The sequence below is a fragment of the Trypanosoma theileri genome, assembly GCF_002087225.1.
Source record: "Trypanosoma theileri isolate Edinburgh chromosome Unknown TM35_Tth_41_V1, whole genome shotgun sequence".
Taxonomy (NCBI): Eukaryota; Euglenozoa; class Kinetoplastea; order Trypanosomatida; family Trypanosomatidae; genus Trypanosoma; species Trypanosoma theileri.
The window spans coordinates 228229-243742 of NW_021639883.1; the positions used below are offsets into that span (position 1 = coordinate 228229).

The 15514-nt window shown below is 37.1% G+C and overlaps 5 protein-coding genes across 5 annotated transcripts; all 5 read right to left on the reverse strand.

Moving 5' to 3' along the window:
* Positions 1-2101: 2101 nt before the first annotated feature.
* TM35_000411890 (RNA-binding protein) lies at positions 2102-4693 on the reverse strand (the record flags this gene model as incomplete). Its single annotated transcript, XM_029029897.1, has 1 exon — positions 2102-4693. The coding sequence occupies one exon, from the start codon at positions 4691-4693 to the stop codon at positions 2102-2104; it is 2592 nt and encodes an 863-aa protein (XP_028878885.1).
* A 2929-nt stretch (positions 4694-7622) lies between these two features.
* On the reverse strand, positions 7623-9545 carry TM35_000411900 (uncharacterized protein; the record flags this gene model as incomplete). Its single annotated transcript, XM_029029898.1, has 1 exon — positions 7623-9545. One exon carries the CDS (start codon positions 9543-9545, stop codon positions 7623-7625), a length of 1923 nt encoding a protein of 640 aa, XP_028878886.1.
* A 711-nt stretch (positions 9546-10256) lies between these two features.
* TM35_000411910 (putative UDP-Gal or UDP-GlcNAc-dependent glycosyltransferase) lies at positions 10257-11420 on the reverse strand (the record flags this gene model as incomplete). Its single annotated transcript, XM_029029899.1, has 1 exon — positions 10257-11420. The coding sequence occupies one exon, from the start codon at positions 11418-11420 to the stop codon at positions 10257-10259; it is 1164 nt and encodes a 387-aa protein (XP_028878887.1).
* A 653-nt stretch (positions 11421-12073) lies between these two features.
* TM35_000411920 (UDP-Gal or UDP-GlcNAc-dependent glycosyltransferase) lies at positions 12074-13249 on the reverse strand (the record flags this gene model as incomplete). The annotated part of the gene is made up of 1 exon (XM_029029900.1): positions 12074-13249. One exon carries the CDS (start codon positions 13247-13249, stop codon positions 12074-12076), a length of 1176 nt encoding a protein of 391 aa, XP_028878888.1.
* A 291-nt stretch (positions 13250-13540) lies between these two features.
* TM35_000411930 (putative UDP-Gal or UDP-GlcNAc-dependent glycosyltransferase) lies at positions 13541-14701 on the reverse strand (the record flags this gene model as incomplete). Its single annotated transcript, XM_029029901.1, has 1 exon — positions 13541-14701. One exon carries the CDS (start codon positions 14699-14701, stop codon positions 13541-13543), a length of 1161 nt encoding a protein of 386 aa, XP_028878889.1.
* Between the last annotated feature and the right edge of the window lie 813 nt (positions 14702-15514).

A 15514-nucleotide genomic window follows, 5' to 3' on the forward strand; every position in this document is an offset into this window, starting at 1 on the left:
AAAAAAAAAAAACAAAAACAAAGAAAGAAAGATATTCAATACGAACGGAATAAACAAACAAACAAACAAAGTTTCTACTCTCTCTCTCTCTCTCTTTCTCTTCTACTATCAATACTACTATTATTAATATTATTACTACTACCATCCCTACTATAGTTTTTCTTTTTCTTTTCTTTCCTAATTTCTAACATACACAAAGTAGTTGTAATGAAATACCTCTCGTGGGGGTTCTTTTTCTTCTTTTTCTTTATACAGAAATCCATACATAGAAATACAAATAAGCAAATCCAACACATAAGATAAAAAAAAAAACTGCTTAAGAACTACTACAGTCTTTCCCCCCACTATATATCATTATCATCAACAACTCTATAAGAAAAATAATAATAATAATAATAATAATAAAGAGAAGAAGTACCTGTTGAAATACTCAACTTGGTATTATTATTATTATTATTATTATTATTATTATTATTATTTAGTATTCTTTTCCTCTCTTTAAAATTAGAGCAAACATAACTTTTCATTCATTTCCCTAATCACTATACACATACCCATAAAAGATAGATAGATAGATAGAGAGACTGTATATATGTAAGTATATATATATATATATATATATATATGTGTATTTATTTCACTTTGCTATTCTTTTTTTTTCCAATCAAACTCTATACATTTCTTTTCTTATTTTCTTCTTTCCTGCTGCCTATTTTCAATGTTTACTATTATCCCATCAAAAGAAAAAGAAAACAAACCAAACCAATTTCTTATATATATATCGCCACCCAATTCCCTCCCCATCCCAAGAAGAAAAATAAAATTAAATAATAATATTAGTACTAAAGAAGAAAAGAAAACCTCCTCTTCTTCTTCTTTCTACTAATCCAAAACCCCATATTTTTTTATTCCCATGAATGAACAAACCCCAAACTTTACACCTTTTTTCCTCTTTTTTTTTTTTCTTCTTTTCTCTCTTTTTTTCTTCTACTTATCATTCCATTACATTAATAGAATTCTACGCCTCTTCCACAGGAGGCCATCCTCATTATTACACTACTTACTACATGATAGATATCCACACACATATATGCTTTCGCTTTTCTCTCCATGTTGATATCATTTAAACAAACACAAAAAAAGAGAGAAAATCCATAATTGATGTATATATAATAATAATAATAATAATAATAATAATAATAATACTAATCATAATAAGAGGGATAATGCTATATATAAAGTCAAAAAAATCACGCAAAGTAAAGACTAAATAAATCCATACATATATATATATATATATATATATATATGTATAGACCGATCAATAGATCTGTTGCTTTGAAATGTGAAGGAAATATATGTGAACGAAACATCAAACAAAGAAAGAATTGGATAACATATATATATGTATATATATCATTTCATCAACGTTCGAATAAAAACAAGCAAAAAAAAAAACACTGAATGTGGATCAAAAATTCGCAGTGATAAGAGCAAAGAAACAGTAATAAACAAACAAACAAAAAAACAAAAAAACGAAGAAAGAAAAAAAGGAGGCTGAAGACCTTCCAACACAATGTAAAGAAAAAGAAGAGAGAGAAATCCATTTGTGAGGTAATGAAACCCCCCTTCATAATAAAAAGAAGAACAACAATATAAATAAAAAAGGTATTAACACACATACGGAGAAGCGTACTACTTTAAACAAGTCATTGGAATCATTTTCATTTTTTCTTTTGTTTTTTTTTTTTTTCCTTCCTTTCTTTTCCTCTTTTCAATCTTATTTACTTTTCTTTTTTCTTTTTCTCTCTTTTGGTTTCTTCATTTTGATTTTTTTTTTGTTATTATTATTATTATTATTTGATTGCTTTGATTGTTGTTGTTGTAGCTGTGATGCACTTTTTGTGCAATGATGATAAAAACAAAAAAAAAAACAAAAAAAATGTACGCTTCTCTCTCTTTCTTTTTCTCTTTTTTGATTCCTTCTCATTTTTCTTTTCTTTTCCTCTTTCTTTATTGTAAACAAACAACAATAAAACAACAAAAAACAAAGAAAAAGGCATTGGCCCCTTCACACACAAACACACACAAACAAACAATATTACATTTCTGGTGATTGAAAGACCTGAATCATGTGAAGAGGCGGCAACATTCTCCAGAAGTGATGATCCCCCACCGCCGCCGTCTGCACATCAAAACTCTGAAAAAAGTCTGTGAGGAATTCACTGTCATTTAACAACTGCGGGAAAAGAATCTCGCGTAGATGATGCACACCGCCCTCCATTAACATTTCCTCTAATTGCTGAAGAACAACACCAAAGACTTCTTTAGCTCTTCGGGCAATAAGAACATATACACAACGGGCCACCACTGGATGTGTGGTCTCCATCGTTAAACCAATCGTCAAGAGTACATTCAATACATAAGTGTGAAGCTGTACATTGCAGTGATATACACATTCGTGTAGTAGTTGTTGTTGTTGTAATTCTTCTTTCAGGTTTTGTACATTATCGTTAGCGTCCTCTTCTTGATCGTCTGTTGGTAGAACTCCCATTGCGGCATTAAATACAGCGGCCTCCTGTTCATCTTCTTCATTCATGTTGACCACACTAAGGAAATCAAATCCTTGACAGAGTGGATTCACTGTACATATCATTTCCTCATCCTGTCGACTTCCTTCCATCATTGCAGTCTCTTGTGTATAGTGTAACTCCTCTACCGCATTTCCTTCTACAGATACCATCGTTGCTCTCTCTACCATCAGAGTATCATTCACCTTATTATTATTATTATGATAAGGTTGATGAGGTTGATGGTTTCCTTGTTCTTTTACTCTGAGCATATAAGAGGATGTTAATAAAGGAGATGGAGGTAACTTGGAGGAGGAAGAGGATAGATTGGGTCGCTGCAAATGTGTACAAGGTATCATATTACAATACGTAACTACATTGTGAATAGATGAAAGAGCCTCCTCTATATTTCCTTTACAGGCATATAACATAAAGGTAAGAAGATGCGTAACAAGACGAAGTTGTATCAATTGCTGCTTCTGCACCATTTCTTCTATTTGCGTTACGGAGGTAGCTTCTAATACATAACCCATTTTATCCACTTGGGGATCCACAACGGTGAGAATCCTTCGAAGAGCTCCAATGGCGTCGTAAAATTGTTCACCAGTCGTAATATATCGTTGTGCACATCGCATTACAGTCAACACTAATGCCTTTGCACGATCAAGAAGATACATCTGCGAGACTGTTCCCACAGCACCAGCACCAGCAGCAGTAGTAGTAACAGCAGCAGCAGTCGTAGAGGACGATGATGACGGTGAGAGAGAATAGCCATTAACCCCAACAGAGAGAGCCGTATATGAAAGTTTTATTGGTGTTGGGATATGTTCATCTTGTAATGAGAGTATATCATCATTATAGGATTCACGATTACAATTTCCCACCACGTGGGTTTGCGATGAGGATTGATTGAAGAATATTGGGGTAATATTATTACATGTGCCTTCATTGGTGAGAGGAGGATTGTTGTTGGTTCCGGATACATGTAAGACTGGTGTAATACCTGCCGACTCATCATCTGAGTTTGAACCAGAAATGGAATGATATCCCATATAATGTTGTTGTTGTTGTTGCTGTTGTTGTTGTTGTAAGTGTGGTAATGGTAAAGATGGTGATAAGGATGCCTGTTCTTGATAATAATATGAGTGATTATAAGAATAATGATTATGTTGTTGCTGTTGTTGTGGTCCTTCTGCTTCTTGTTCATCCTCTCCTCTGTGTGGTTCCTGTTGCTTTGGGAGCAACTCATGAAGCGCACGCATTTCATTCTGTTTCTCCACCAAATGCCGCGGTGCTGGAATATGATACTTCCCATTCCCATTATTCCCATTTCCATTATTCCCACTACTACCACTCCTATTATTATTATTATTATTATTATTACTATTACTGTTGCTGCGGTTGCTACTACTGTGGTTGTGGTTATTGTGGTTGTTGTGATTACTTCCGCTGCTGTTACTCCGCGCGGCGCCTTCTTTTCGCTTCAAGTTGTGATAACTGTCGACGGCCTCCTTCAGTGTGCGGTGGGCGAAGCTGCCGGTGCCGAAAATACACGCGATCCCCGCGGCCTCGTCGGCGTCGTGGAAGACGCGGTCGACGATCGCCTGTTTGGCGGCGGTGCACTTCAGCCGCAGCGGCGGGCGGCCGGCGCCGTTCGGGAGTTCCGCCCCGCTGCGCCGCAACATCGCCGCCGCCCCCCGCCGGTCCGCAAACTCGACGAAGCCGTACACCCAATGCTGCGCACCGCCGGCCGCTGAGCCGCAGAGCCGCACACGTGTGTAGACGCCGCACTCCCCGCAGAGCGCCGCGAGATCGCCCTGCCGCATCGATGTGGGCAGAAAGCGCAGGTGGACGGTGCGGGCGAGGAGAGACGCGTCGGAGGCGACAAGCCGCTGGCGGGTGGATTTGGGAAGCGACTTGTAGGCGTGATGCTGACGGTGTTCATCCTGTTGAGAGGCGGGCGGGAGGATCTCCTCTTCTCCACCGCCATTGTTGTTGTGGTGGTGATTGTTATTGTTGTAATGGTAATTGTAATTGTTGTTGTTGTTGTTGTTATTGTGTGCGAAGGGCGATGTGGACGGCGATGGGGAATGTGCAGGAGACGGACGTGATCGTCGGCCCATCTTCTCTAATAATCCACGGATCTACCTATGTATGTATATATATATACACAATCAGGTAGATCAATAGATAGATAATATATGTGAAAGTGTGTATGCGTATGTGTATACTTGTGAATGTGAACTATAGTTGTATCACCTTCTTCTTCTTTTTTCTTTTTTATACTTGTTCTTTGCTTTTGTTTTTGTTCTTGTTGTTGTTGTTATTACTGTTTTTTTTTTTTTGTTTGTTTGTTTGTTGTTGAAATTGTGTTTGTGTTTGTGAGTTTGTGAGTATGTGGCTGGGAGTACTGTGTGTATACGTCTATTATTATACGTATCGTGACTCTTCTTTCCCTACTTCTAAAACTGTGTTTGTGTGTGTAATTCCCTATTTCTCCTACCTGTACTCTCCTCTCACTCACTATTCTTTTTCTTCTTCTGCTAATATATATATATATTTATATTTATATTTACTCAACTCCCACAGTGTGTCCTCTTAGCCACCTTCAATAATTGTGAATGGTCTCACAAGCAGTTTCACGAAACCTCAAAAAAAATAAAAAAATGAAAAAAAAATGTCCACACAAACAACAACACAACAAAGAAGAAAGAAAGAAAGAAATAGAAATAAGGAAATAATAAGAAACTGTAGATAACGCCAACATTAAAGAATAACAATAAGAAGAAGAACAACATCAACAGTATGAAGAAGAGGATGAATAATAATAATAATAAGAACAGTAAAAGATAAAAAAAAAATGAGCAGACACAAGAACATCGAATGAAATTAAGAATAAATAAATAAATAAAAATGATGTTTTAAAAAAATTAAGAAAAAAAAAAGAAGAGTGAGAGAAAAAAGAAAAAAAAAAATCGGTTTCTTTTCTTTTTTCTTCCCAGCAAAGACATCGTTCAGTATATGCAAGAAATAAAGAAAAGAAAAAAGGTGTAAAGATATTCAGAAAGAAAGAAAGAAAAAAAAAAGACAATATACGGATCAGAATATAAACAAACAGTTCACACTAGGGCACACGTTAAAGATATACCCCAACTTATTATTCATTATTCATTATTTATTGTTGTTGTCTTTTTTTTTTTTTTCTTCTTTTTAGAATTTCTTTTTTCTTTTCTTTTCTTTAATTTCTCTTTCTCTCAATAAATATATGATGGGATTCCATTACAATATCTATATATTGGAATCGTCAAACCTTCCAACAAATTCACTAAACAACTCTCTTTTCTTCTATCCGCTCTCTCATACGCATTCTTCTTTCTCTTTCTCCCTTTCTCTCTCTCTCTCTCCTTTTTTCTTTTTTTTTCCCTCTTACTTTCCATCTTATTTTCACTTCTCTTTACTTCTTTTATCTCCCTTCTTGTTTGAAATCATTTTACGTGCAATTTCTTTTTCATTGTTTCTTTCCATCCCCTTTACTTCTTCTTTACCTTTTTTTCTCTTCTTGAGAACATTTCAACATGTTTTTTTCCGTTTCTTCAACATGTCTCTCTCTCTCTTACACCTCGATCTTCCGCCCTACATATATATAAATATATATATATTTATATTATTTACTTATTTATATAGATAGATAGAAACAGAAAAAACAACAACGCCCTTTGCATTTAATTCCTCCATTCATATGCATCCATAAATACACACTCAAGCCATACACTCATAACAAGAGAAAAAAGAGAAAGAAAGAGAAAGAGAGGCCAGTATATACGTTTATATACGAAATTCTTTTTTTTCTCATTCTCTCCCTTCTACTTTGCATAGAGCCACTACAACAACAACAAAAAGGAAAGAACAATAGAACACACCATTAATACTATAAGGAAAGAGTGAACAGAGAACGAACAAACAACAAACAAAAAAGCATCAACTTCTCTACAAAGAAACGCAGATTTGCATTTAAATATACGCCATACCTTCCACCTACATATAAAAATATATCCACAGACACCCATATATATATATGCACTAAGACTCAAAGAAAGACATAGACCCCTATCTCTCCCTCTCTCTTCACATATGAAAAGAAAAATGGCAAATATACTCAAGCAACTAGTAAACAGAGCAAAAATAAATCGAAAAGGAAAAATAACAACAATCATTATTCAAGATAATAGTGATAATAGGTAACTTTGAGTGTCCCCCACCGAAAAAAAAACACATACAGAAATACATGGAGGAATAGGAAACAGAAATAAAAAGGGATATATATATATATTCTCACATATCCTCTGTACGTATCTATTTTTAACATTCGTTCGGTTTTGCGCATATACATCTCTTTACGTTAAACTTTCCATTCGTTCATTATTGTTTTTTCTTAACTTCCAAATCTCTATTCATTTATACACCTTTCCCCTTTTTTTCACTCATATATATATATATATATATATATATATATATAGCTATAGACCACTCTCTCTCTCTCTATCTCTCCTTCCCTTTCTCTCTGTATGTGTCTGTGCATGTGTTTGCCTGATTATATGTGTACTCTTATCTATATATATAGATAGATAGATATATACCACACATGTCCTGTCGCCCCACCGTTATGTTCCTATACGGGGAGAAGATGTGATTTACGATCAAATCATCACAGAAAATAGAGAAGAAAAAGAAGAGCACGAAAAACAAGATTGTCTTTTCTTTTCTTTTTTTGTTGTTTCCTTTTCTGTTTAGGAGGAGTGCAGTTTACGTCAAACTTCACTGCTCTTCTTCTTTTATTCTATTTTATTCTTTTTTTTTTCACATTGCTATGTATAAAAAGGACATACTTTGAAACCAATACAGTGCTTATTTAAAAAAAAAAGAAAAAAAAAGAAAAAAAGCTACACCAGGGTAATTCATTAGAAATAACAAAAAGCCCTGATGTTTAGTAGTTAAGTCTACGTATTCATTAATACATTCATTTTTTTTTTTTGTAGATTTCCCATCCACTTCTCAAAGTGAGATATTTGTTGTTCCTTTTCTTCTTGCTATGACTGGTTCTGCTGGCTGTGAGGATGACATTAACCGTTTCTCGTGAACAGTAGAAAGAGTAGCCGCATTTGTACTCACCCCATTTTGACTATTTTGACCATTGCAGTGTTTGTGAGGAGGATTATCAATATGAGGATTAGCAGATGTGTGAGGACATGTATGTAATTTCTTCTCTTGTGTCTTCTTACGCATTAAACCAAGACGTTCTCTTTCTGCCTTTAACTCATTAAATGACATGGAGGGTCGATTAAGAACTTCAGATTGTCCTTTGCAGCTTCGAGAACGCCGATTATTATCAGAACCGACAGCAACAGCACCAGCAGCAGTACGTAAAGGAGAAGCTTTTCGCAATACTTGTCTAGATGGACGTTGTGCTGTGTTGAACCGATCATTTTCACCTTCCTTTATCTCCTGCGGTGTTGTTACTGTCAGTAAAACCCCAAAGCCATCAGCGAGTTTCTCATTATTGGAATGATTTAAATGATTCTTTTTCTGTGGTTCACACGGGAGTGATCGATTGGGGGAAAAATAACGAACGGGTGGACATGATTTGTGTCGTGTGAGAAGACCATTTCGTGCAGGATCATGTGCCGTGCGTGTAGCTCTAGTGTGAAAACCCAAACCCTCTTCTTCTTGATGTTGTTGTTGTTGTTGATGTTGTTGTTGTTGATGTTGTTCATTTCGTTTGGCTTGTAGTTCTGCAGTGGCGAGGCGTGGAGCTGAGGCAGAGAGAATGTTATTATATCGCTTTCGTGAGTTTTGAATAGCCTCACGTCGTTCCTGCAATTCCTTCATGAGATCACGTGTTTGTTTATGCAAGTGAGTCATTGGCATAGAAGAGATAAGACGTGAAGAAGTTGTTTGACTGCGTTCACTTGAATGTGCTTCTCTTCTTCCTTGTTGTTGTTGTTGTGTTTGTGGTCTTCTTTCTCTCATTGGTGTATGTATATAATGAGATCCATTTCGTTCCATCTCTTTAAATGCCGCTGTTGGATTATATACAGTTTTCTGTTGAGCCTGCATAAACTTTGAAGGATGTCTGTATGGTGATCCTGAACGATTGTCTGAGATACGACCAACGGCCTTTGGAAGACAATCCTCCTCTGTAAGAATAGGAAAGGGTTGACTGCTGCGTCTACGACTAGTACTGTTTTCCATTTGTTCTTTAGACTGTGAAAAGGTATGTTTACTATCTATACGGTGAACCTTCTCCACCAATGTCTCCTCTTTAGATGGGTGTACATCTGCTGTGGGTGGGACTATTACTCCAATAGTCGCATGTGTTCCATTTGGTGTATGTATAGATGTAGCGGATTCACCTGTTCCTCTTCTTTTTATTTCTACTGTTGATAATTCATTCACATCCACATTCATACTTGCGGAGGTGGCGGATGCTGAAGGATGTAGTTGTGGTTTTTCCTTTTTCTTCTTCTCTCGTTGTTTTTTATTCTCTTGTTCCTTCTTCTCTTGTTCCTTCTTCTCATGTTCTCTCTTTTCATGTTCTTTCTTTTCACGCTCCCTCTTCTCATGTTCATCCTTCTTCTTTTTCTTCTTCTTTTCTTCTTCTTTATCTTCTTCTTCTTCATCCTTCTGTGGTTGCGGTAGTAATGGTGGTGGGGTTGTTAACACCGTTGTCTCTTGCTGCGGTTTAATTGTTAATGGACATCCTGTTACAATACTGGTGGTATGCATGGCAAACTCCGCTGGTGTGAGAAACAGCTGTTCACACTGTTCACATCGGAATTGACTTCCACTGCATGAACTGCGTAGATGTTCATACATATCTATACGTGATACCACCTCACCGCAGCCAACACATGAAACCATTGTATTTCGCTCCTCACATGTGTAAGTTCTGTGAGCACTGATTTGTGACGCCGGCATGAGAGCCCCGCAGAAACCGCAATTCACTTCTCTCTGTGCACATCGTGTAATGTGTGCGGCGGAGCCAAGATGTCGACAATACGGACATGTGCGAACAGAAGCGGGAAGAAGTGATTTCTTTGGTGTTGGGGAACTTCCTGCGGCTACTGTATTGGTGGTGGTGTTTGTTGTTGTGTTTGCGGTTGAGGGGTTGAGGGAGTTGTTGTCTGTGGAGGATCGGCGAGTGGCGTTCACATTCATAACGGCTATCGTGGGAGGATTGGCTGCTGTCACCGTCATGCGGGCTGCAGGGCAACAGTGATGGGATAATGGGGAAATGCGAAATTCCTCGTATATGCACTAAACCCATATATATATAGATAGATATAAATATAGATAGATAGGTATAGATAGAAAGGAATGAATGAAATGAAATTTAATCAATAAAATCAAAAAGAAAAATAAAAAGAAACAAAGAAAAAATAAAACAGAATTAAAAATGAAAACCAAAAATAAAGGGAAGATTTACCTCCCGTATATATATATATCTTTTCCTATACCATTTTATTTTTTATTTCTTCCAAGAAAAGAAAGGACAGTACTGTTAATAATGCAGCACAAATCAAAAACAAACAAAAAAAAAAAAGAAATTCAACGAAACACCAATCAATTCCAAATATAAATAATAATAATAAAAAACAGGAAAAAAAAAACATGTTTTCCAAAAATAATTCATCGACAATAAAATTCAATACGCCCTCTTGCAATTTTCTTCCAAATTCTCCGTAAAGGATTGGTGTCATTTCCAAACATTTCCATAAACTCTTTATACTCACTCTCCCATAAATGATGAATCATCATAGAGGTTCTTCTCACCGGTTCCGGTCGCACACCTTCATGTACATCATGAAATGAACATCGTCTTTCCATAAAGTACACTAATTTATTATGATAATTACTTTTCCGAAGAATATAGCCCACCATCATATCTTCCGAATTTACATAATTGGCTGCATACTCCGCAAGCCGTTTCTCACTATAGGGAAGATATACCAAACGTTTTACCGGTAAATAAGAAACTAATTGAACTGCAGCATCACGGGAAAGAGTATAGCATGGCCCTAACGCAAATCGATACTTTATAGGAATATCAAAGTCTCGAGTCTTCGCCGCATAAATGGCTCCCCAATACATTCCATTTCGTGGAAGCATCTCTAACTGATAAAGGAACTGAGGTACACGTAAGAATATATCATCATCTCCCTTGGCAATAAAGCTTACATGAGGGAATAACTTTAGTGCTTTCTCAAACCACATAAATACTTTTCGACCCATACCCACTTCAGCTTCAGTACCCCAGTAACCATTACGACCAATTGTTTTGTTAGTACTGGACCGTCCCTCATTTATAGGCAGTGTAATAATATCATGATACTCTGCCACTTCCTTCAGTAGTGACTCAGAATACTTATATCCCTTTGATGGGTGCCGTGCAAGTACATACAACACCAACATGGCCCCAGTGAAGTTATTCGCCCTCCGTGCAACACCAGGGAACTGCCAGCACGTAGTCCGCTGCAGATAACGGCGTCTCCGCCTTCCATCAATGTCCACAGATGGGATGCCAAACACAATGAGGTAGTCCCTCTCCTTCCATGTCTGTACTGTACTGTGTGGAATGTAGGGCAGAGACTCATCAAGGGAAGATGTGTTCTCAGGCAAGGGAACAGTAATCTCTGTAAAAGAATGCAGTGATGATGAACCTTCAAAAGTATTTTCAGAAACCGGTTGTACACTTAAAGATGTAGGAAGTGACCATATCATGAAAAGCACTGCAACACATACCATATAGATAAAGAGTGAACATTGATTCACAATTGAACTTCCAATCTTCATTTTCAAATCCCTTAATTCCCTTGGGTAGTAAAGGGTAATAGAGCAGTGATAAGAAGAAAAGATGCCCAAAGAGGTCAATTACCAATCATCACATATTTCGTTCAATATGTATATGCATAAGGAGTCTTTTAGTGTATTGTGGAGATTGTATACAGTACAATGCTGTGCATGGAGAGTAAAGGTGTCAGTACACTGAGTGCCGCAGGAACACTCTGCATTGTGTGGTCTCAGACAGAGACTGAGAATACAAGGGGCTTCCCATTTCACAGTGAACACCAAAAAGAGAGACTGGCACACAGAAACAGCACAAGCACAGAAAGTAAGATTAAGAGATATATTACCACCAGAAGCAACAAATGCGAAAAAAAAAAATGAATAAGAAAACAAACATTTGTTATTACCTTTCAATGGAAAAGGAAACTAATGAGGCACAACACCCCAGTGGGAGACACTCTGCAACTCACCAATCCAAATCACAGCACTGCGGATATAGAGTGAACCCACCTAACGTATTTACCCAGAAGAAAGAAAAAAGGGATTCCCATCTCAATACGTAAGCCGCAGTTATTATCACATGAAGTCTTTCAATCTCCATTGTGTCCAAGTCCGTATTTAAACTCATACCACCATGAGTCATCCACAGTCATCACTGCTCATTTACACAGAAGTCTGAAGTTCTTTTTATTGACATATTTCCGTCGTCTGTAACTACCAGTATCGTTTCTAAACAAATCAAAAAGTTCTCTGTAGTCCTTTTCCCGCAAGTGATGTATCATGATAGAGCTACGCCCTATAGGACCAATACGAACTCCACTGTAAATATCGTGAAAAGAACACGCCATTTCCTTCACAAAAACAACATGACGATAATAACCAGACTTTTGCAATATAAGCCCAACCATGGCATCTTCAGAGTGCAGCTCCATCGCTCTATACTCTGCCTCTCGTTCACTGCGGAATGGTTGACTTATCAAACGCTGCAGTGGTTCATATGATATAATACTCTTCACAGCATCCCTACCAAGTGTATAGAGAGAACCCAATGCAAAACGATACTTTAAAGTAACATTCCCCTCACGTAGTCTTGCTGGGCAAAGATCACCCCAGTAAAGACCTCGACGTGGTAAAGTACGAAGATCCGTAAGGAACTGAGGCACACGCAAAAACATATCATCATCACCTTTCGCAATAAAGTGAACTTTACGGAAAAAACGAAGGGTAAATTCAAACCAAATTAAAAGTTTACGACTTACACCCACCTGTGCCTCAACCCCACAAAAACCCTGAGTACCGACAGTTTTGTTTGGACTAATAATACCTTCATTTATTGGAAGTGTAATAACATCATGCCATTCGGCAGCTTCATTCGCTAATGCCTCAGAGTAATTAAAACCGTGTGAAGGATGTCGTCCAATAAGGTAAACCACAAGCATGGCCCCATTGAAGTTATTCTCCTTTCGAGCAACACCGCGATACTTCCAACAGCTAGTCCGCTGCAGATGACGGCGTTTTCGCCTTATTTCAATATCCACAGATGGGATGCTTACCACAATAAGGAATTTCCGCCGAGTCCATGTATGTACAGTACTCTGTGGAATATATCGAAACGCATCGCCCTGAGAAAGTTTTATAGGCGAAAAGACAATTGTGGTATTTGAAAGTGTAGATGGTGTAATATACTCTTCCGAATGCAACTCAAGGGTGAAATGCAGGAAAGATGATATTATAATCACCCCAAGCAAAAAAAGCAATACAAGAAAAATAATAGAATAAATAAGAAACGAGGGCGTTGATAATAACGCTGGCCGTTTCACTTTTAAACGTCTCATCTATGGAAAAACAGTGATAACATTTTTATAGGTGAGGAAAGGAAAAAAATAAAAATAAAAGTGTATAGAAAAGTACTCATAAGAATGAGAAGCAAAACAAACACACACACACACACACATATTTGACATACATACCCATTCTCTAGAGCAAAAGAAAAAAAAAGAGAGATGATTCAAAGGGAAGCCCATACGACCCTAGAGTTAAAAACACAAAGGACACCCATTCAAAAATGGATAAATGCATAGAAGATTAATGGATAAGAAGAAGAAAATAAATATCCTTTAAAAGGCCTACAAACAAGAAAATGAATAACGACGTCTACTATTACGGTTTAAATATCTTGGCTGAGACCCGTTGTGACTTCCAAATCGGTCCATTAATTGTTTATACTCCTTTTCACGCACACGATGTATCATTATGGAGCTTTCCTTCACCTTATTTACACGAATTCCCTGGTGAACATCATGAAATGAACACTTTTTCTCCATCACATAGTGAACACTCGCATACCTGGTGGTTCTCAACACGAGTCCAACCATAACATCTTCATGCTGCATGCGTCTAGATATAAACTCAGCCTCACGATCCACTGTGTATGGAAGTTGTACTAAACGCCTTATATCTTTATTAGAGACGATATGCGCAACTAAATTCCTAGAAAGTGTATAACAGGGACCCAATGCAAATTCATACTTTAGTATGGAATTATTTCTTCGTATTTTTGCTGGAAAAAAACCACCCCAATAAATTCCATTTCGTGGTAAACTACGCAAATCTGTAAGAAACTGAGGCACACGTAAGAATATATCATCATCAGCCTTTGAGATGAAGTTTACATGAGGGAATAACTTTAGTGCCGTCTCAAACCAATAATATGTTTTCTTGCTCATACCCACTTCGGCTTCCATACCCCAATTATCATGTGTACCAATCCTCTTATTAGTGGATGAACGGCCTTCATTCATCGGCAGTGTAATGATATCATGATACTCATCAGCTTCCTTCTCTAGTGCAGTAGAATAGTTGTAGCCATGTGATGGGTGCCGTGCAAGTACATACAACACCAACATGGCCCCAGTGAAGTTATTTGATCTTGTCGCAACACCGGGGAACTGCCAGCATGTAGTCCGCTGCAGATAACGGCGTCTCCTCCAACCATCAACATCTACAGATGGAATACCAAACAGAATGAGATAGTTTCTCTCTTTCCATGTGTGCACTGTACTGTGTGGGATATATCGAAGTTCATCCATAATGGGGCTATTATTCAGTAATTTAGCTTCAGTATAAGTTTGATCATCAGCCATATCGGAAGGTTCCTCAAAAGTATCTTCAGAAGCAGGTTGCACATTTAAATACATTGAAATTGCCAAAAAAAGGAAAAGTACAACAATACATGCGGCGAAGTCAATAATTTTACACCACCATAATCCTAATGATCTTTTACTCATTTCCAAATCCCTTAATTCCCTTGGGTAGTAAAGGGTAATAGAGAAGTGATAAGAAGAAAAAGTGCCCAAAGAGGTTAATTACCAATCATCACATATTTCGTTCAATATGTATGCATAAGGAGTCTTTTAGTGTATTGTGGAGATTGTGTACAGTACAACGCTGTGCATGGAGAGTAAAGGTGTCAGTACACTGAGTGCCGCAGGAACACTCTGCATTGTGTGGTCTCAGACAGAGACTGAGAATACAAGGGGCTTCCCATTTCACAATGAACACCAAAAAGAGAGACTGACACATCACAAACACAGCACAGCATAGAAAGCAAGATTTAGAGATATATTAACACCAAAGCAACTAATGGGAAAAAAAGAAATTCATGAGGAGACCACTAATATTGTTGGGAATATGGGTAACAAAATAAAAGAGGGGAAAGTTTATAGATGCTGTGTATAGTGTACCTTGCAGAGCGTATAACCATGGGTTCCAACTTTAGGAAATGGTAAACAATATACTGTGTGAATGTATTACTGAAAAAAAATATCCAGAGGCGTGAAGAAAAAAAAATAAATAACCGTTAATTTTGTATCCAAATAAATATGTAATTCTATACCTCAAGTAATTATTTACTAGAAAATGTACATAAAAACACGATGAGAAGGATAACAGCCCTTCACTCTAGTATATATATATATCTGAAACATGGAGTGACGTGCAAATTCATCTTCTCTTTTGATTAGATTATTACAATATCCGATAAGAAATCTGTTTTCTAGCTCTCTTTTAGATGTTTCCATTATTTCTGCCATTTTTCCTCC